Below are 23,499 nucleotides of genomic sequence, written 5' to 3'. Positions count from 1 at the left end.
CAGGGGCATTCTGGCCATCAGTGGGCCGCTAACGTATGGGGCAGAAAAAAGGAAGTACCACGTTGCTATGACAACACGTTGCACTCGGACACCTGTCAAATTAGTTTAAATGATTTCTACATGATTTAAGAGGTAACAAGTTGGTTACTTTCTTACCCTAAACAATGCCAAAAGAGTTAAACAAATATACATTTTTGCCTTACTATTTAAAAATTTTTGAAAATGCGCAGCTGTTGCCGTTTATTCAAATAACAGACGTTGGCCGATGCAAAGAATTGTGGGGCTAGGTCTCATTTCGTAAGGCAGGCGTCCTCCAGAGGTCTCATTCGAAGGCTGCTACATAATCGAGGTCACTGCTACTGCTACTGTCCCACCGACGGCCTACTGCAGACTTATTATGAACGCGAATGCACGTAAACAAAGGCATTAGTGAGTCGGACACATAAGCATGTACGCAATGCACACATTACATACAACCTTAATAAATAAATCATACACATTATTTGATAAATCAAACATAAGAAATAAAAACATAATTACATGGATTTGACATAGATTAAATATATTGAAATAATATTCATTTCATTTTGACGTGATTTAAACAGGCTTCAATGATTGATTGTATGGTAGTTGCACAAATTTCATAATATCATATCATAACTGATGCATATTAGGCCTACCTAGTTTATTATTTATAAAATGTGTGGTTTCTTAATACGAATTCTGATGAAGTAAGAAATAATGCAGCAGTGTAAAGTCATGGCCAGAGAGGATAAGACACTTTTATGAGCCTTATATTGATGGGACAGTGGAGAGAGACAGATGAGAGAGATGGGAACAGGAGCTGGAAAACGTGCAGCGTAAATAATTATGTAAAATATGTTTACCAAATATTCTGCAAAGTTATTTACTTGCTGTATTATGCAACAGGATTGAAAAACATTTAAATGCATCAGAAATTCAAGTGTTTTTAATCTACTGATTTTTGTTTTTCTTCTCAGAACTTTGCTGTTAGGCTTTACATTAAGTGTTATGTGACATTTCAGAGAAACCACTTCATTTTTGATCCTCAGCATGACTGTGCAGGGGTCGTGACATAGTACTCAGAAAACTCGGATACGGCGGAGTAAGTGCTGACAATTGTGAAGAGTGAAAGCAAAATCATTTCTATAAGGCAATTATATGGTCTGAGCTTCATGCCATACATTAAAGATCTGAGAGAGTCATGTATTGTGAGACAGCTCACGACTTAAATGTCCACACAGTCTCACGGGAGTTCGTGAAAGTGTCATCTATTAATTTGTGTTCATTAACACGAACTTCCCCCTTTTTTCGTCTGAGTCAGCACGCAATTCTGCGTATCACCCAGCACGACTTTCCATCAAAAGTACTTTAAAACGTATGTATATATATATATCAATAATCCATCCATCCATTTTCTACCGCTATCCGAACTACCTCGGGTCACGGGGAGTCATCGGGCATCAAGGCAGGATACACCCTGGATGGAGTGCCAACCCATCGCAGGGCACACACACTCACTCATTCTATATCCATCCATCCATCCATCCATTTTCTACCGCTTATCCGAACTACCTCGGGTCACGGGGAGCCTGCGCCTATCTCAGGAGTCATCGGGCATCAAGGCAGGATACACCCTGGATGGAGTGCCAACCCATCGCAGGGCACACACACTCACTCATTCTATATCAATAATATATAATGAATATATATCAACACAATCTGATGAGAATTCATACCTATTCTACAAGGTGCCTCATTTGTGTGAATTCCTGTTTCCAACGATCTTATTCTCATGTTTTGTTATGATATGACTTTTCCCCTGTGATGTTAGGTTAAGGGGCGGGGTTATTTATCGTTGCTTTGCCACCTCATGAAACTAGTATGTTTAGCTAAATTAGCCTTTGCGACTGTGATTTGAGGGGTTTGGGGTGAGGGGATGTGTTGGTTAACCAACTCTTTAAGTATTTGCGACTTCTTTTGAAATCAGGTTAGAAATATATAAATGTACATACACATACGGTCTGTGTACTTAAAAATTGTCGTGCTGGTGACCCGAAAAGAAGAGAAAATGTGTATTGATGAACACGAATTTATAGATTAAAGTTTGTGACAATTTCACGAATCAGGGATGCAAGTCGTCATACTTTCAAAACATCCAGAACTGGGTTGTGATATTACAACAGCGAGAAGGATAGACGGTAAAAGACAGACCAGGGGTGCCGCCAGAAATTCTGGGCCCTATGGAAACCAAAATTTCTGGGCCCCCTACAAATAGGAAAATAAAAAGGGGGTCTGCCCTTCTGTGCCCTAAATCAGCCTGGGCCCTTAGAATCGTCCTAACCTTCCACCCCTTTATGGTGCCCATGAGACAGACAGACAGATAGATACAATGTAAAAAGCGATCAGTTAAATCAACTTAATTAAATTACTTCAATTGGAAACACCTACAAATTATTACGTTTTATCAATTTATTATTTTGCTTTTGACCAATTTAATATCGCAAGGTCAGTTAAACTCAGAATATTACATTCATTCAATCCTAATTTTTACATTATCCTAATACCATTTTACTGCATTCCAATTTAAATGTATTCAATGTTTCTTTTATTTCAAACATGAAATTCATACTTAATTATTGCTCTAATTATATTTTTATTTTTCCCTGAAAACAAATTCTATCAAGAGACTGAAGCTGCTTTTGACAATATCATTTATTGACAACATACACACTGACAGCGTTCTCTCCATTGCAAAAATGTAACGGGGAAGAGTTTTCTCCACAATTTTGTTTATAAAACAAACTAAACATTTCATTTACATTGACTGATCGATTCCATTTTTTATACTGCACCAAACCTTATATGGCCAAAACTGAGCTTTCGAAAATATTAAAAACATATATACAAAAACATCATGACATACTCTTTATAGCAGCACAGTAGTCACAGAGCTACATGGAATTACCCATGTAAGCATTGAGCTGGGAAAGAAACATGTCTCAGTGGAATAGATGTAAACCTACATTGATCTGAAATTAAAAAAGAAATATAAACCAACAACAGTCAAACAAAAGTGTATTATACTAACCAAAATAATGTATTTGTCAAGTAACACCAGAAGCTAACTTTAACCTGATTTTAATACCTCAGAATGTCTGAAAAGCGCAGACCAACTTGGCTTGAAGTCCTTAACACTGGGCTCCTGCTTCACTACCTCTTGCCGCCTGTATGCAAATGTTAAAAAAAATTAAGTTTACATTTTTTTATATATACAGCATTGATAATTCATATTATCATCTATTATTTTTTTGTAGAAATAACTTACCATACACCGAAAAGTGTCATCAATAATCAATAAGCAATCATTAGTTCCAGGTCCTAAGGGGGGGGAAAGTTGCAGTATTTTTAAGTGGTCGAAATATATTCGCTATAGACTCGACACTATACGCTTAATGGAGAATCCAAGCACTGCTGACTTTTACCACCTTATGCAATACAGTAAATATAGCATAACAGCTTTTCATCTTTCTGTTTACACACCTCGATTTTCAGTGGAAACATGGGCAAATTTGCCACCCTAATACGTTACGAAATTAACTCAAAAGTCGATTAAACATATGAAATGTGTACAAAGATGTCGGTTTATAGGCATTCTGTGTTGTTTAGATGTTTTAGTAATTTAATGTAATATTACTGGCTGCTTGGAAAATAAGAATTCTGTATTTTGCTTATAGAAATAAAAAGCAAATATATGACCCTGGATCACAAAACATAAGTCATAAGTAGCACGGGAACATTTTTTGAAAAAGCTAAAATACATTGTATGGGACAAATTATAGATTTTTCTTTTATGCCAAAAATCATTAGGATATTTAGAAAAGATCATGTTCCATTAAGATTTTTTGTAAATTTCCCACCCTAAATATATCAAAACTTTATTTTTGTATATGGATGGCCTGCTATAGTGCCACTGATGGACAACTTTAAGAGCAATTTTCTCAATATTTAGATTTTTTGCACCTTCAGATTCCAGAGTTTTAAAAGGTGTCATTCTAGCCAGATATTGTCCTATTCTAACAACCCAGACATCATTAGAAAGCTTATTTAGCTCATTTAAATTAAAATGTTTCTGTTCAGTTAGCTTCCAGGCCATTTCTGTGTATTGTTTATGTCTCACAGGTAAGGCAGGAATTGTTTAATGATGTCCGTGGGCTGTAAATGTGTTTCCACCTGTGACATGCATGAGACACGAAGAGCAGGTGTTGATTATACGTGGAACAGATGCTGTGGAAGTCTGGAATAGAAACACTGATGGTGTTGTACTCAGAAACTGATGGAAACGCTCCAGTCTTCTCTCAAGTGAGTCAGTTTCAACCTGTTTGTCTGAAATCAATGAAAGGGATAGCTCAACCACAGAAGATAGTTCTGGAGCCCCGGAACGGTTTGGTTTCCATATTCTTCAAAATATATCTCCTTTTGTGTTCAGCAGAAGAAATGAATTCATGCAGCTTTGAAACAACTTGATGGTGAGTAAATGATGACAGAATTTTCCTTTTCGGGTGAACTATCCCTTTAATTCACACTGGAAACAAAAGTTGTCTTTACAGAAGAATGTCAAACATATGGATGTGTGTGTCACACCGCCTTGAAATTTGGACTGATGGCGGGATCTTGATCTTGTAATATCGCATCCAATACTATTGTTTTGTCTCACTGGACTACTGTATGACAGATTTCTGTGCTGTTTTTCTGTCTCTGACAAATCGGCGTGTGTTTGGAGAAAATAAAAATAACTGGAGCTCATCAGCTGTGGTTGTGTAGCCGGCATTCAGAAGCATTGTCAACCTGAGGTCACCATGGCAACAGCGGCTCGGCAGGCCGACGCTCAGGTGTGTGTGTGCATGTGTGTTATAGTTTGGTTAAAGAGCCCTTTAGGATCAATCAGTGAAACCATTGCAAGGAGAGCAAACCCAGTAACCTATAGTGACAGCACAGAGACCTTTAGAGCGTGTAGAGAATCAATTTGACACACTTTAGGATAATGTCACATTATTGACACACTTTCATTTTATGGTGTCATATTTGAGCCAATTCACTCCATCCCTTTGCTTTAGGAGAAACGTATCATAAAAACCATCAATTCCAAATGATCTTTGTTAAATTTCAAAGAATAAATAGCAAAACATCGGGTCAATTTACTCAAATTTGATTTATTTGTTCTATTGACAGATTTTGTTAAGATTTTTCAAATTACTATTTATTCTTTCTTAGTATCATGCACTTAGCAACGCGTTTAAAAAAATCACTGTTTTTGCACCGTGGATGACCTAAAACATCAGAATATTGTTTTTCTCTCTTGTTATAGACATGAAATAACTGAGACACACAACTCAGTGAAAATAGACTCAAGACTGCCTTGGCCATTTCTCCTAATAATCAATACCTCCTGTTCTTGTGACATTCCATGGGAGTAAGATGGATAATAAGTGATGATATGGATCATTATGGGTTATTTACACACGAAATGGTGTGATGACATCACCTAAATTCACTAGCAGGAATCTGCTCTAACGGATGATGGAAAATGGGATTTTATCAGGAAGGGTTTCACCCAAACAACACATGGGCACTTCTGATATGGGTACAGGAGTGAAAAACACCGCTAAATGCAAATTAAACTATATAGTTCTATGTAGTTTAGATAGAGGTGAATGATTTAAACTTCATTTAATAAGTTAAGAGGAGTTTCTACATTTCAAAAACCACTAAGAAAACCATGCAGTGTGGTAAAAACATTTTTTTACACTTTTTAATTTTCAAGATTTTCAATGATGTGTTTGATCATGATTTTGTGTATTGATGGACGGACACATGTGAGAATATTTGTGTTAGGTTCCGCTTGAAGTTCTGCATAAAATAAGGTTACTTAAGGAATACCAGATGAGACCCTTTAGCTGGTGATGTGTGGCACAGTGTTGGTGTGACCCTGTGTGGATCTGAAAAGAACTGCACACAAGAAATGATCACAAGTGACTCATTCTAACACAGACAATGCATTTAGTCTAAATGTATACACCCAGTAATTCAACCGGTATTTAATACACAGAAAATCTCTTTACATGCGACGTGTCCTGGACATTCAATTCTCATGTCTGTCGTTTTGAATAGAAAACGGCCTTATACTTCCCTTCCAGCATTATGCAATTTACAAAAGCCTGTGCAGAGTATGCTAAAGTTGTGCAATGTTCAGCATACAACAAAGTCCATTGGGTGTGATATTGTCTCCCACAATATGCCAAACATCTGACTGACCTCTTCTCAATAAAGAGTCAATTATTTGTCAACAATTACAATATATAGAAACATCTCATAATGAGTCTTAAATGCTCTTTTTATATCCCTAGACACACTGGATAAGGTTGGTCATCTTATTAATAGAAGGAGACACACAAAACATGCGTAATAAAACGAACCCCCATCATTATAGCATAACGAGAAGTGATTAGAAACCCCCACCAGGGGGTGTAAAACACCCAGCAACGGTAGACCTATTACAGTCCAAGAGTTTTATTGAGTGTTCAAACACATATCAAATAGAACAGCTCATAATATTTTATATTTTACATCATGGAAACGTGTAAAGGCTGGAATACACTAAAAGTATTCTGCTCAGATTTTTGCCCAGATTTTCAGTCTGGAGTTGGTGCAGAAAGTCTGTGCAAGTCTGCAATGTTGTGCAAGTTACTTCCAAATTGTTATACATTACAGATTACTTGTAACTGTTATTTAAAAGTAATCCCTTACCTTACAGTATTACTCAGAATTGCAATACGTTACATGACTCATTTATTACTTTCAGCAAAATAACTTCAGAAGTAGAATTCAACATTCTAAAATGACTAAATGCCTTTGTATTTTTGTATTTTCAAAATACTTTTTGCCAATCAAACTCTTTATCAGAGTGCTGATATCTTGAAATAGCAAGAAATAAAAAAAAAAATACTAAGATTAAATGCATTTAAATACTATTACAACATAAAAGCATTTTGTATTTGGAATGGATGGATGGATGGATGGATGGATGGCCCATCCATGTAGTCTCATAAGGCGGTTGTTTGGCAAAAAAACGATTTTAGTTTGAAAATACAAAAATACTAAGATAAGGGTTAGGGTTATATTTATTGCTTTATTTACTTATCTGAATAGTTTCCCAGGTATATGTTTTGTTCTGTTGAACTTTAAATATTTTTTGGGAGATTCAGGAAAGCAAACAATTCTGGGTCGCCTTTGACTTCCATAATATTTTTTTCTGCTATGATAGTCAATGATGACAAAGAATTTTCAGTTGTTGACATTCTACCAAATATCTTTGTGTTCAACCGAACAAAGAAATGTATACAGGTTTGGAACAACTAGAGGCTGAGTAATCCATAACAGAATTTAGAATTCAGAATTTAAATAAAGAAAACAAATAAGACTCATCTATCGAGGGTGGCATAATGAGAGCAAATTTAAATACCAGATCTGTGATTAATTTTGTACTCTAATAAACTAATTTGTGCTCTAGTAGTAATTTAATCATTAGTTTCATAGGTATTATTGGGGATGATAGGGCACAAGTCAAATCCACAACACATAGTAATGAGATCACAGTTGGTCAAAGCAGGTTAGCATAAATGAGCCCTAAAAAAAGCAAAAGTGATCACCTTTTTGAGCTCGTATTTTTATAATAATTATTGGGGGCAGATTTATTTTCCAGTTTTAGCTCCAACTGGCAAATATTGTGCTACAACTGTGAAACGAAAACAGTTTAAATTCTTATTAAAGCTAAAAAGGTTACGGAGTCAGCAGTAAGTGCTTCTGTTTTCATTTGTCAACCATTAACCCTAAACCTAACCGTACAATAATAAAAAATATGAATTTACTGTTTTCAGCGTGAGAAAAATGATGGAGTAGGGAAGTGCGCATGCCCAGTGGAAGTAGCTGTTTCAAAACCCTCCCATGTCGCGCGAGAACACTGATATAACGTAAAACTTCTCGCGTGCGTTTTGTTGTGAAACGTTGTTTGCGGACCTGCAACCTGATCGCACCAAATTGCGTATAAATAACACGCTGTTGCATTATCGTCTAATATGTACGCCAAATTACGATTTTGCGTGCATATGATACGCTAATGTTTGCTTGTACCTGGGTGGAGAGCAGCCATTTTAAAACGTACATGAATAGGAAACACTGAAATAATTAAACTAATACTGTTAGGTTTAGGGTTTGGGTTAGGGGACAGGGTTAGACGAATTGCTGTTTAATTTGCAAACACGCTAATTGGCGTATCATATGCACGCAAAATGCGTATTTATGCACGCAAAATCGCAATTTGGCGTCCGTATTATACGGTAATGCACAGCGCGTGTTATTTATACGCAAACCAGAAAGATGTCGGCGATTCTTACTTGTAGTGTATTCCAGCCTTAAGTTGCATTTTGTGAACATATGATGATGCAATTAGATAAATTGAAAAAAAAGGATAAAAAGGAACCTCAGATCACATTTCCCGTCACATAATTTAGGTAATTAAAATGAACATTATTTATTGCATTATTCAAGTTCACATTTTTTCAAGCTCAACAGGTCGTGTATCAACAGGTTCTTTTAACATTTCATACTATTAGTGTTTCACATCGTAACGGTTTACTATTTTATAAAAAAACTAGTATAGGCTACAGTGTACTGTCTACAGAGCATGAGCATGTTTTGACTCTGTCTGCCACAAAAATATAGAAAATAATCCTATAGAAAGGAGCATTTAGATTTATCTTTTAAAATAATTTTACACACAGTGCTGGTATATTGCAGGTGTCAGTAAAAAAATTGACAAAAACTCTTCAGGAAAATCTCAGATTCTTTTATTTCTGTATTAGTTGTTTTAGTAGATGGACCTGATTCAGGCGCAGCAAGGTGTTTCTCTGGATTATGTTCCCAGTTTGGGATATTAAGGTGGCTTTATAAAGACGACAGAAGCAGAAAGATTCTCAAAATCAGTCCACTAAGAAGAAGTGTCCATGAGCAATGCTGTCTCTTGATTCCAGACCTCAGAGCCAACTGTTGCGTTTCAATGTATTGTCCATTTATGGGCAACATCAGAAAACAATTATACATGTGTTCAGTGTGTGGTATCTGTAGGACACTTGTGATGTTAAATGTTCCATCAGTGTTGGGCAGGCTTGTGATGTTAGAGTAAGAAGTGACATTATCATCATTGTGAAACCAGTGTATTGTGCCCTCCGGGTAAATGCCGGTGAAGGTACATTGGAACTTTTCGGGCCCAGCCATTGGAAAGGATTCTCCAGTGCATTCTCCTGTATAAACAAAGTGGAGCAAGAAAGATGTGTCAGGTGGGTAAAATGTGTTAGCCTTTGTCAATTAACCTTTAGGAAGGGACAATAATAGAGTCATATCTGTCAACTTCTTATTTTTATAGCCATATGATTTTCTTATTCTTTAATTGTAGTTATTTACATGCACACATAGCTTTAAGCCGTTTCACATTGACTCTGAATTTTGCGTCCAAAATTTCCGCATGTTAAAAAATAAATACGACCTCTCATTGTGTCAATCAAATTAACAAACTGCCTCCAATATATTTGTCCGTCATAAAAAAATGGGTTAGATTTTCTGCGTTTTTCACATCCGTCAAGCATTTTGAGGGGCCTTATCAACAATTCAGAGACACAGTATAAACGAGAGCCAAAAACGAAAAAACGCATACGAAAATTTTGGACTGCACATGGAAAGACCTTTACACTCTATATCTTTATCTTATGTTTATTGTATTGTATTTCTTATTTTTTATACCCATAGGCCCTTATTTAAATCATATGTGTACTGTATTCTGTTGTATTATGGTCTCTGTGTGGTGGATGCTCCTGTAAGCAAAACAAGGTCCTTGTATGAGCAAACATACTTGGCAATAAAGCTCTTTCTGATTCTGAACGTTAACTTGGCCTTAGTCAAGTTTAGTCAAGTCTAGTTTTCAAATCAAGCCACAAGTTAAACAAGATGAGACAAACAAGCCATTAAGTTAGTAATGAAGCATTTTCCCAAAAATCGTAGTCAAAGGTCAAACTTACCTTCTATAGACACATTAAGTTCCTTAAAATCATGTCCAGAATTTGTTTTTATGCTACAAAAGTATATGCCCACGTCTGCCGGTTTAGGATGTAAAATTGTTAATGTGAACGCTTCCCTCGTGTAGTTACACTCAAATGCTGGAGAGGTGCTGATGGTGGATCTTGCATCACATTCAAAACGTTCGTTATGTTTTCCCCACTTCATTTCTAAGATCTTAGAACTATTCGACGAGCTGATGTTACATTGTAAGACGGCCTTCTCTTTGCAGTTCATCATCTGGTTTCCATGAGCATGCAGTGTAATAAATCCTGCATGTATCAAAAAATAGAGGTTTTCCTTGTTATGCGTTCTTTTAACATAGCTCGATTAACATATGCATTACCATACCATTCTGTACAGTGACGTGCAACAGTTTGAGACCACTAATGCAACGTTCCTTTTAAACACTTTTAAGAATATTGTTGGAATTTCATATTGTAAGCATGTAAAATTCAAACTTTTTCAACACTAAAAAGCCTTTTTTAAGTCACTCATTCAGTTTGTGTATTTTAATTTGGTATTTTGCTAAAAAAAAGTTACTGAAATATTACAAAACAGGCAAACACAACTGAAACTATCAAACTTAGCTCTAAACTGTATTCAAGAAAAATATTTAAGCTGAACCTTACCTGCACTATTCACTAATTTCAGAAGAATGATAAAATAAGCTGCAGTGACCAGCATTGTTTTAAGCATTTTCCAAACATCCATTTTAAGTTGAATTGGAGATGATATTCATCGTGCAACTGCCAACTGACCTCACTGACAGAAGGGAATTTCACCCAAGGTTTAAACAAGTGGTTACATGCTCAGCCACATAATAAACCAGCTAGTGTTGGCCGCACCTCCTTTGGTTTGTCTGATAGGCTTTCTCTTGCCAATAGATCTGGTTTCTCGGAAGAACCATATAAATGTACCTACCTTTTACTTATCAAGGTATTCCCCCACATGTGCAAACAACCTGTATTTTCTTACATTCCTGTTTTGACGGCCAACAGTTTTACAAAAAGGGCAAAAAGGCCACGAAAGGAAAGAGGACAAACACACACTCTGTCTTTCGAGTTTCCCTCTACTTCCTGCAAGGGGAGGAGTACTTGAACTTCATGTGAAAACCAGATGTGCATACAAGTGAACATACAAGTGATTCATATGCAATACTGTAGTATATGATACATAATACATCAATTTATAAACATAATGGCATGCTATAATGTGTTTGCCTACAGTATATTTTAGCCAAAAAAGCAACCATTTAAAGTCTTAATCTATTCATGTTTTAAAAATATAGGCTGTGGTCAAATGTACTGCTCATGATTGAAAGCCCACTTCACATTTATTTCACAGATTGGAAAAAGAATTCAACCAACCAAGGAGTTAAACAACCTACCATTTTTATAACACAGTATAGATCTTTAATATACATCTTTTACATTTCAACAATAAAATTACTTGTAAAGCCATGTTTCAATTAAAAAATTGAAGGGTTGTTTAAATTTAAATTCATTTAAATTGAAATGGGTTTCATTTGTTTTACGGTAAAGGTTTTTAAGTCTACTTCTGTTACATTTATTGTCACAACATGGTAGTGGTGGAATGTATTGACTCAATAGATACACGTCTGTTCAGACTTATATAGATCATGCACAGTGGGAAAATCTATCAGTTTAAATATTTTATAAAACACCAAATAAAAAAACTATTTTGCATTTCATTTTTTCCCAGTGATGTCATTATGGCTTTAAGATTTCCCCCTACACCCCAATTGCTTTAAATATCAAACATAAAAACACTGGGTTAATGATTGCGTATCTAATCTAATTGTTCCACTCTCAGTGGAAAGTTCCTTTCACTATTCCTTTGAAGGAATTTGCCTTCATCTGGCTAGATAAAGGGGAAATTGTGCTCTTCTATTCACTCATATTATTCAAATTCTCTCAGTCAAAGGGATCTTGCAACACATGACTGGAGATGCCAGCCTTATCGCGGCCCTAAAAGTGTTCTGGGAAACTTTCACTCTGACCGGTTGCAACGACTCACTCATTACATATATTAAAGGGGTCATTTGCCGTGAATATGTGTTTTTTCAGTGTCTTTGGTGTGTTATAAGTTGCTCATGCATGTATTAGACATGTAAAATTGCAAAAATGAAAGTGTGGGAACAAAAGATGCATTCTATCTAAAAGAAAATGCTCACCCAGACCTGCCTGAAACACCTTGTGTAACCACACCCCCACAAATCTACGTCAGTTGGTTATATGATTTGACTAAGATGGCCAAAATCTATGCGCAGTACATTGGGCGTACTTGTAAATCTCATTGTATCGTCGCTGCGGCAGCAATGTCGTTGAGACGCTCTGTTTTTTTTTTGAGAAAAGAAAGCCCTTCCAAAAGATGAGACAGCTAAAAACGAATGGTTACATTTTATTGACAATACTGTTCCAGAACCGTACAATCCGAATATTCAAGTGTGTGCAGCGCATTTCACAGATGATTGCTTCATGAACCTGGAAGAGATCATGGCCGGCTGTGCATGAAAGCTATTTTTTAAAGTGGGGCCATTCCAACCATTATAACTTCGCAAGGATTGTCTGGCACTTCAGATTCACAGCCAGTAAGTATATTTTCATTGTAAACAAGTTTTTTTTTTGAGAGTTTTTCGTGTTTGTAGCGCATGTTTCTTTGTGTGCAGACACGCGTGCAACGTGAAAAACGATCTAATAATCGGTAATTATGTTCCAACTAGAGGCAACAAATGTTGTGTTTATAATGGGGATAATTGTCTTTGTTGAGTCGTGATGAGACATGGCGTAACACTGGTTGATCAATAACGGAAAATCTTTATAACGTTGTTTAAAAATGGTAAAACAGTTAGCTTTAGTTTTTAACTATTTAACATAATGTTCTTTAAAAAACTTTACCAATCCTTTTCATCCTGCTCAAGTTGATGTATCGGCTTAATCATCATAATTTTCCGGATCAGATTGGTGCTCCCCAAGGATGTGTATTGAGCCCTCCCCTCACACTCAAATTTGCTCCAACATTGTTTTAAAATGAGCTGATGACACAGTAACATTGTGAGGAAGTCAGAGCCCTCACACAATAGTGTTTCAGGAAAACTGTCTTTCCGTCAACACTGGACTTCAGGAAACAAAAGGACTGGGAATAACACTGTGGAGAAGTTCAGCTCTTTTAAGTTTTCTGGGCATGCATGTCACAGAGAGAGAACCCACTGGACACACAAAAGGCTGTGAAGAAGTAATAGATCAAATCTCAAATATATGACCTAACCTTTTAAATGAGCCTCCCAGCCTCACATGTTCATACAAAGCAAAATGAAATGGTATTTTGAAGTCTTTAAAGTTGTGTTCAAAGGCTTTAAACCTTTGTGAAGCAATCTTTTGAAGATTTTTGACACTTTGAACAGTTAAACAAATCTTCCTTTGTGTCTATCAGTGAGACACCATTGTCGGATATATATTAGAATACAACATTTTATATTCTTATATTCAAAAGTAGCTTTCCTGTAGCTCAGTGGTAAGAGCATAGTGTTAACAACGCAAGGTTGTGGGTTCGATCGCAGGGGATTGCAAATAACTATGTATAGGATAAACCAATGTAAGTCGCTTTGGATAAAAGCATCTGCCAAATGCCTAAATGTAAATGTAATGTGTGACATTAAAAAGTACCCTATATTGTGTGGTGTACTGTGCCAAAATAACATGTTCCACATCTCCCTCTCTCAAGAATGACCTCAATTTCCATCTTGATATTTATCTTTTATCGTTGAAGTCCCATTTAATGGTGCAAAACAAAGCTCCAGAATTTGCATACAGGGACAACAGGTGAAATAAGAATGATGAGAACCCATGAGAACCTCACCAGAAAACCATACACAACTGGACTGAAATGCCTTTAGGCCATATAGCTTTATGCTATTAAAACCTGCTTATAGTACCACTTGATACATTATTCATCCATTTAGTTAATTTATAATGCAATGTGACGTGAACATGTAAGTGCCTAACTTAAAAACAACAAATTAATTTTGTATTTATCTCAAGTGAAATTAATTGGTCTGATGTATCTGAGTGGTGAATCAGTAGCATAATACTTCAATTTCTCTGAAAATGAACTTGAAAACACTGCCATCTTGTTTTTTTAAACCAATATTATGGAAGCTCAAGCCAAGAAACTGTCTCAAATGGGCGTTCCAACATCATCTTATTCACGTATGTCAGGAAATATTTGTCTACAAACAAATAAGTATTGAGAGATGGTTTGGAAATACAGAAAGTGACAGAAAAACTATTTATGCAGCACATAAAGTAAAACAGATTCTTGGCCTTTTTTAGGTTGACAGCAGTGATGAAAAAGTAGACATTTGTGTCATCCCACGCATAGTATGTCTCTCAGATAGTTTTCTGTTCCTCTATTTCTCTGTGCATTTTCTTAAATCTTCAGACTTCAACCATCATCACAATTACAATCATTTATTTATCCCTTCATCCGTGGTAGCTTAGAGAGACAGGCTTCATAGGCAGAATAACGGAAGTCTGTTTGAATTATAAAAACAGAGAGCGTCTTTGTAATAACCAATCACTTTCACTGTCCTGTCTCAATCCGTTAGAGATGTCCAAACCTAAAAATGGTGAAATTAATAGACACCGAGAGCCAAGTGGCAGCACTTCATGATGTGACTTAATGGATGAATTGTGTTTCTATTTTTAATGCACTGCACAACAATGCTAACCGTACCTTATGAGCAACGAACACATTTATTTTCTGGTTTGGACATAAAATCACAGTTACTTCTAAATTGTTTTACATTTTAAGCCTGCGTGATCTTAGCCTCTTTTTCAGGCTAAGGTTTAAACCTTTTTATTCACTCATTTTTTTCCTAAATATTTGATTGTTTATTAATAATAATATGTATTCTTTCTGTCAATTTCCTCTTATTTCTACTGACTATCATTTTATCAGTTTACTTTCTCCCTTAAATAAGACTTGATCAAGAAATGTTTGACCAAAGCTTGTGTATATTCATTTTTCCGGTTTCACACACCAGTAACTTCAGTAAAATAAAAATAACGACAAATACAGTGAAGTAGAGAAAACAACTATACTCCTAAATTATTTTAGGACTGTTATTATTAACAGGATTCTACAATGTCTTAAATGAAACGAAGAGGATAACTATAGCAGATTACAGCATACATTTTGATTGATTCTTAAAGCTGTTGGAATGTGAGAAGCTTTAATATACCTAAATGGTCTAGTTTAGCCTTGTTGGGTTTCTGTCTTTTCTAAAGCTCATCACAATCAACTCGGTTCTCGAATGCATAAAAATACTTTCTTGGCACATTGTGTTTCAAAACATTGGGTTGTGTAACTTATGGTTTATTTGAATTAAAACAGCTTATAGGACCATAACACAAAACAGGGAATGTAAATCTAGTTTTCTTTCTCGTCTCGACCTCTCTTCTCTCTCTTATTTCTCTTTTACTGAAATCCTGATTTTTTCTACCGCTGTGCCATGTTGATACACATACAGAACTGTAAAGCACTGCAGTGGCAGTGCTGCTTCATTGAATGATCCGCTTACGTCTTTTTTAAAGGGACACACACACCGCATATGTCTTATGGGGACACAGACATACACACGCAGGTTCTGATGGGCCCCCAGTGAAACAAGAGCCCTGAGAATCGTCCTGATACTCCCCCGTTAAGGGGGCCCCTGGGTCTTAGCATTAGAGTTCAGAGGTGGGGGACTCGAGTCACAAGACTTGACTCGAGTCTGACTCGAGTCACAATTTTCAGGACTTGCGACTTGCTTGACAGAAGTAAGATAATGACTTGACTTGACTTTGACTTGAGAGCAGGTGACTTGAGACTTGACTTGACTTTAAATGGAAGACTCGACAATGACTTGAACTTTGTAAAGTAATGAAATTAGCTAAAATAATTATTGTGACTCAGCAGCACTAAAGCGCCTGTCCCTTTAAAGCTGCTCAACTCAAACCGCGCCAAACAAGGTGTAACAGCCAATTACTGTAGAGCAGTTACGATAGAGAGGAAACTGCGCATGCGCCTGGCGGCTTGAAACAGTTGTGGCCGTTACAATGGCGGACAACAGTCGAGCTCCACAGATAGTCACGTTTGGCTATAAGGACTTTGAACTGGACCGTGAAAAATAAAAAAGATTTGCCAGATGCAGAGTATGCAACGCGAGGATTTCTGACACGACAACCACAACGTCCAATTTCGTCCGACATTACAAGAACCACAAGGAAAGGTAAGAAAGTAATTTCTTTATAGTCAGTGTAATAAAACGATTACTAATATAATGAATTAATCGTTTCTGTTTTTCATAACTTTGCCTTGGTTGTTTTTTTATTATTAGAAATGTGGTCATCGATCATCACTGATAGGCCTACATCTCATCTCATAGTTAGATGAATTGGGGAATCTGGCTATAACGGCGTAGCCCGGATTTTTATGTTCTTAAAACATTAAAATCAAGAAGGGCTTCTCTGTATTACATGTAGGCGAATGTCTATATTAAATGCGCGCATGTTCAAGTGTTTGTGTGGACTGCGTGTGGAAGCTGATTAGCAGCTCGCTTATATACTGCGCATGACCGGGTGATGGACGCGCCGGTGACATCACTTGGATTTAAATAACTCTTAAAAAACTTTGCGGTCATACTGACGAGAATAATTTCATAGTTCGAATCTGTTAACTGTTGGATTTTTTTATACTCACAATAACAACAAATAATGAAACCAGTTCAAATAGAAAACAAATATTCTCAGATTATATATTACGTATGAAACGTGCATATTGCGCGTCCACCGCAGAGATGACGATTAAGCATCATAACTTCATCACTGGGCTATATTAACATACATTTAATTTATATTCTACCGAAATGAAAAAGATCCGTTCATTTTGATAAACAGGATTCAATATCGAAGTCAATAAAATGATCTGGGATTCCCATAAATTGCAAATTCCCTATAGGCCTACTGTGCACTTTAATGGACAGCACAAGTATTACAGCATCATATACTTAAAACATACAATAGTCAAGTTGTCAGTCACAATACTTAGTGTATAAGCTTCATAGCCTGTATAAATGCTTAAGTCATTCTGTCAGATACAAGTATTTCCATTTCTGTGTAGACCGTTTCAATTAAATTGAATTAGATTGTATTATACATTTCAGACTGGATTTCTTTTGTGTAAGCAACACTTTTATTTTCAGATATTAATGTTGCACAGATATGCATATAATTCATATATAGCAATGTGAATAAGATACATAATGTATGTATATAAGTTCATCTTTTCTGTGCAAAAATAAACATGTATCTAAAAAATTTACCTCTGTTTATTTTAGTACTGCGACTTGACTTGACTTGACTTGAAACTTATCAGGACTCGACTTGACTTGCTTAGGGTGAACCCTTGACTTGACTTGACTTGCTTGATTTGTCTAAACTGTGACTCGAGACTTGACTCGAGACTTGATGGTTAAGATTTGAGACTTGCTTGGACTTGACCATATGTGACTTGTTCCCATCTCTGTTAGAGTTATACAACTGTGCTCAAATGTGTTGGTACCCTTACAGCTTATTGAAATAATGCTTCATTCCTTCTGTCTATTCTGTCTATTCCTTCCTTCTAAATCTATCGTATCATATATACATGCATGTCTTTAGTATGTCATAGAATAAAATAAAGAAGCTGCGGTAAGAGATGAATTATTGCTTATTCTACAAAGATATTCTAAAATGGCCTGGACACATTTGTTTGAGGCTACCCTTAGAAAAGATAATAAACCATTGGATTATAGTGATATTTCAATCAAATTAGTTTCTTTAATTAGTATCACTCATGAATCCAATCTGGTAATCAGTCATTCAGCCTACTTAAACAGAGAAAAGTAGTCACTGTGCTATTTGGTATCATTGTGTGCACTACACTGAACATGGACCAAAGAAAGCAAAGGATAGAGTTGTTTGAGGAGCTCAGAAAGAAAATAATAGACAAGCATGGTCAAGGTTAAGGTACAAGACCAAGGTACAAGACCAATCTCCTTACAAATATTATTACTGTCGGAGCCCTTTTTTGAGCCTACACATGAAAACGCATGTTAGAACTAAAATTGTGTTAACTCATGAATTCTTTGATATACAGACTTATGGTTGTCTACTTGGAAAAAAGAAAAGTAGCTGATTGTTGCAAAAAATCACACAAACACACACAAAGAAATTTAAGGTATGTTGTTAGGTTTATTGAAAAAAAAAGAAGTTTGTTTTTCTTTTGATTAAAAAATACATGAAAAAATACGGGTCGCAAAAGGATAACAAAAAATCTAAGCACACTCTTTATAAAAAAGAATCAATTACTCTCACTACATAAATTATTTTAAAAACAACCAAAAAAATCTGTATTCTAGAGTCTTAGACCTTTCCTATGACATACAGTTTGTCATGATTCGATTAGAAATGACATGCACAATATTGATGCAAACTTAGGTGTCCCGTATACGGAACGGGTGACAGTTTACAGGCTACGAAGTTTCGGATCCATGGAATTGTAGTCAACCTCCCTGGGTGCGGCCGCAAGACGAAAATCCAATCCAGATTGAACAGAGGGATAGTAGGGTTGTCACGGTACCATGAACACGTCTAATGAAACTATACCAGATGAAGTATCTCGATACCAAGTAGTATCACGATGCTGTGCCATATAATTCAGATCTATACAAAAAGCACAGATTTAGATGAAACATTTTGTATCTACTATGGTAAACTGTATTATACATTGCACTAGAATATGTTGTTGTATCAACTGTAGTAATTGGATAAATTGTAGCAAATACTGTAGTAGAGGTGGGCGATATATATCGTCTGCGATAATATCGAGTTTGTTGTGTAAACGATGTGCAAATTCTCATTATCGAGTATTTAAATTACTCCGGAAAAACACGCATTAAAACGCCACACATTCAGAGGCTGCAGCAGGGCGTCACGTGATTGCTGTTCTGCGCATACACGTCGTCATCTCTCTCACAGGCATGGTAAGCGAATGGCCGCCCGCAAGTTGAACACCGGCGCTGTGCCGAAATCTGTGACCCATCGAAATCTGTGACTAGAGAGCCGTTTCGTAATTATTCACGCGAGAACGTGCCTGGCACGTGAACGCGAGCGCGGAAGGGGAGTTTCTTAACTGTTTACCTGACCGCCCACTCCACGATGACGTCATGTTGCCTCGCGCTCTTGTGTTTGTGTAGCTTATGCGCGAAGCCGACTTCTGGAGAAACAGAAGCGGCGACTGAATACTGCACAACAAGCTCTTTCATTTAAAAGACAAGACCCGAGTACATTCTGTATTATCATGACGGATTTGTCTTGGCTCATAATTTGAACTAAATCTACATGTGAACAGTGAGCAGTTTGCCTATAATGTTCTATAAAGTTTCAGAATATGTCCATGCCAGTGTGTGCTTTAATAATAGTGACTATAGTTTATTTGTCTGTAAATTGTGGACCTTGTTTACTTTGATGTCATTTGTTAACAAATGTATGTTATATTATTTAAGATAATCTGATTTGGAAGTGCACCTTTTGGGCAGATTTTCCTTTTTATTTTTGTGCAATCTTTGTACTGGGCAGTACTTGAAGTTAGGTATTTGTTCAATAAGGCCATACACTCTAAAAAAAGGCTGGGTTAAAATAACCCAATTTGGGTTATTTTGGTAACCCAACATTGGGTCAAATATGGACAAACCCAGCGTTGGGTTATTTTAACCCAGCCAGTTGGGTTAAATCTTTGACCCAACATGCTGGGTTGTTTTATTTAAATCAACTTTTGCTTAAAAATTACATTGATGGTTTAAAACAAACCCGAAATGATTAAAAATAATAATAACAAAATCACAGAGAAATACTCGAGGCATCAGTAAGAATCAATAGTTTTATTAAGGATCAAAATGCAAGACAAAAGGAATTCATAAAAACATGCAATATGTTATGCTCAATGAACAATAAAATGGCATATAAAACACTTTGATGAAATGTATGTTTATACATATTTAAAGAACATTAATTTCAATAAATTACATTAGTTTAGATTTTAACATAAACATTTAACAAGGTTATTAAAGTGGCACAAGTAAATATAAATAGTTAGACAACTTAACACTTCAAAACGCTATAAAAAGTATTTTACTAAACCCTTGTTAATAGAACCGCATTTATATGTTAAAATATAAGTCTATGCACAAGTTTTCTATAAAAAAAGAAATAAACAAGCGTTATGGATGTGAAAAAGGGACACCGTAACTTTCCTCTTCATATAAACTCACAAAACATTTTAAATAGTGTTAGTTCTTTCGGTTTCAGCACTGCTTAACCTGACATATCCATGGAGCAGTCTTACTAAAGAGGATTCTTTTCCTGGGAGTTGTAGACAACAGTGTGGTGTGCACTTTTGGAAGTGGATGTCCAGCAGGAGGGTTTCTTTATCAATTTGTTCATCTATAAAGAGACAAGAAAAGAGACAAGAGAAGAATGTAAGGAAACTGGCCAACCCAGAGCACAATGGATTATAATAAACATATAAAGAAGTACATTAACATTTTACCTAAATAATGTTTACCTTTAAGCCTGTTATGAAAACATCCACGTTCCAGTTGACATTCTCTTGAATAGAATGAGCCATTAATATTAGCTGTTATTCTGCAACCTGTCAGTGGGGGGAAAAGAAGAGTAGGATCTAGTACAGAAAGCGAAATACAGTCTTAAAAAATAATATTATAAACGTTAAAACAACCCTTCACTAATTCGACACACTCGGGAATAAGTTTAAGTCTAAAAAGAGCAACAATTGTTCGTCTCATATACCCAAAATTAACTATATCGCATTGTTAACCACTAACGTTATAAGAGCCAGCGGCTATTCCCGAAGCAATGGCCGAGATAGAGCTGCTCTCCACGGAGACACGACCGCTGACAGCCTGAAGCTCACACCTCCGACAGCGTCTTAACAAAATCTCAAAGAGGCGTTATGTTTATATATAAATCACGTATTTGAGTTCTTAACAACAACATTCTCGTCTAAAAGACTCTTAAATCTAAGTTCCGTCACCGAACATTAGCGGTATTTATAAAAAAAAATGAGCTGGATGTTTGCTTTTGACACGACGCTCTCGTGTCGACCTTAAACTAATATCAAGTTGCGTAAGTTACTGAACTAAATTCCTCACACAAGTCACACATTTCAGAGGAAATGTTCACCAAAAAGGAAGTTTAAATGATTAAAAAGCTGTAAATTAGAACAACGTGGGCATAACGTTACAGACTAGCTATCCAAAGCTAACGAAGCTAGACGTTACTTTCAAACCTAATGCGAACAGCCGAATTTTGCATACTTTTTTACAGTAATAGTTTTATACATTAAAAACTCGTAAAACATACCTTTTATTCTCCGAATAACAGCTTTCCGAGATGAAGTGGATCAAAATGCCCGCGAAGGTAAAGTTTGTCTGATGCGTCGAGGAGTGGGAGGGGTTTACTCTCTCAACTGTCACTCAATTGGACCAGACTGGTAACCCAGCGTTTGGGTTACTCAAAAAATGACCCAACACTGAGAAAATAACCCAACAAAATGACCCAACAGGCTCAACCCAGCTGTTGGGTTAAACAAATAACCCAGCATTTTTTAGAGTGTAGGTGGTAAGGCAATAAGGCCCTAAGGACACATGGTTGTGTGCAATATGTTACAGATCAGAGTACTTTATTTACAGATGCTATTTGTTCATTATTATTATTATTATTTCATCTTGCTTGTATGCTGCACAATTTACATTACAGCAGAGGTGTACAACTGAATGTTTACTCAGAGTTTGATGTTCTTACACTAGTTCAATTAGTATTTTGTATGTCTTTGAATTGTTTTTACTTCAATACTTACATGTTAAAGAAAATAAATAAGCAATGTTTTCATTTTACATTGTGCCCATTATTATCATCAGTGATGAATTAACTCTTTTTTTTAAATCTATTTAAATTGCCTTTTTAAATCACATTTTTAATGGATATCGTGTAATTATCGTTATCGTTAAAATCACCAAAAATATCTAGATATTATTTTTTGTCCATATCGCCCACCCCTATACTGTAGTGTACTTAAATATTTACTATGGTAATTACGGTGGCTGCTAGGTGTCACTGCGCTGCAACAGAAGAAAACACATGCAAACACATGCAAATAAATTCAGAAAGCATCTTCATTAGTTTGGCGACACATGCCCTGCAAATACTCGCAACACATACAAACACAGAAACGCGCTGCAAATACTCGCAACACAAACAAACACAGAAACATGGATGAAAACGCCACTAATGAATTTGAACAGTCAAAATGAAGCGCGTCTCAATCAGGTACAAGAATCTTCATGTTTATTCTTGGTCTTGCAGTGGAGTCATGGCATAGCCTTAGGTTGTGTGTGGAGGGAGAGATGTTGAGCTTATCGACTTGATATACTCTCTATCCGGTCCACGTCTTTGTTCCAGCCATCTCGTTTCCTTGTTACCTTCCCATAAGTGTTCTTCCCCTACAACTGGTCCCATGTTAATTATCCTTTGTCTGTAAAATATCCTCATGTCTATTGTCCTGTGCTCATTCGTTGTATGCAATTCTTGGTGATGTTTATTTGAGTGTGTTTTCCACACATGCATCTTCTTGCCTTGTTCCTGAGTGTGATTTCCTGTGTACCCTGTTCCTGTTTATCGTAGCTCCTGGCTAGTCTTAGTATGTGTTTTAGTTTAGTTTTTGTCTGCTATTTGTAACCATAATGCTGAGAGCCTTTTTTTACCAAAAAGTGCCATTGTCAAGTGTGAACACAGCCTGAGAGTTTTTGATAAAACATAATGATTTTATTGGCCTATATGATAATGAAAACAAACAAACATAACACCCAATGACACAACAATAGACACACAACTAGTGTAAATGATAAAAGCAGATAGGTCATTAGCACATGCAAATATAATTATTAATATTATTAATACAACATCATTTTGTAAAATATTTCTCTTCAGATGATTTATTTCTATTGTCTATGCTGTGGAGACAAAGAATATCGGACCTCATAAGATCTTAACTTGTCTTTATCTCATTGGGATTGAGCTCTGTGTTTGATGGCTCAACACTATGTACAATTCCTTCAATGTTGGCAATGCCTGACAGATCATCAGCTTTAAGAAAAGCAAAGCTTTTTAAAGTGTTACAAACTTTAGC

At 36.1% G+C, this 23,499-nt stretch overlaps 1 protein-coding gene and 1 long non-coding RNA gene across 3 annotated transcripts; both read right to left on the bottom strand.

Annotated features, from left to right (window-relative positions):
* Positions 1-8,905: 8,905 nt before the first annotated feature.
* LOC130426544 (uncharacterized) lies at positions 8,906-11,106 on the bottom strand. The gene is made up of 3 exons (XM_056753381.1): positions 10,821-11,106; positions 10,152-10,460; positions 8,906-9,380 (listed from the first exon to the last, which is right to left on the bottom strand). The coding sequence occupies exons 1-3, from the start codon at positions 10,900-10,902 to the stop codon at positions 9,025-9,027; spliced, it is 747 nt and encodes a 248-aa protein (XP_056609359.1). The 5' UTR covers positions 10,903-11,106; the 3' UTR covers positions 8,906-9,024.
* A 9,052-nt stretch (positions 11,107-20,158) lies between these two features.
* Positions 20,159-22,246, bottom strand: LOC130426646 (uncharacterized). Of its 2 annotated transcripts, XR_008907212.1 has the most exons (3): positions 21,675-22,246; positions 20,857-20,943; positions 20,159-20,735 (listed from the first exon to the last, which is right to left on the bottom strand). It is a non-coding gene; the product is annotated as an uncharacterized LOC130426646 (long non-coding RNA). The 2 variants fall into 2 exon arrangements; XR_008907211.1 differs by having other exon boundaries at positions 20,857-22,246.
* Between the last annotated feature and the right edge of the window lie 1,253 nt (positions 22,247-23,499).

Source organism: Triplophysa dalaica, chromosome 7 (assembly GCF_015846415.1).
Source record: "Triplophysa dalaica isolate WHDGS20190420 chromosome 7, ASM1584641v1, whole genome shotgun sequence".
Taxonomy (NCBI): domain Eukaryota; kingdom Metazoa; phylum Chordata; class Actinopteri; order Cypriniformes; family Nemacheilidae; genus Triplophysa; species Triplophysa dalaica.
Note: the sequence above shows the minus strand (reverse complement) of the source record. Positions and strands in the feature narration are given on the sequence as shown.

Excerpts from the sequence above, each read along its gene's own strand:
- LOC130426544 (XM_056753381.1), bottom strand. The coding sequence starts at position 10,902 with ATGGATGTTTGGAAAATGCTTAAAACAATGCTGGTCACTGCAGCTTAT. Across the intron at positions 10,461-10,820 it reads GAAATTAGTGAATAGTGCAG|GATTTATTACACTGCATGCT; the intron begins GTAAGGTTCAGC and ends TGATACATGCAG. Across the intron at positions 9,381-10,151 it reads ACTTAATGTGTCTATAGAAG|GAGAATGCACTGGAGAATCC; the intron begins GTAAGTTTGACC and ends TTGTTTATACAG.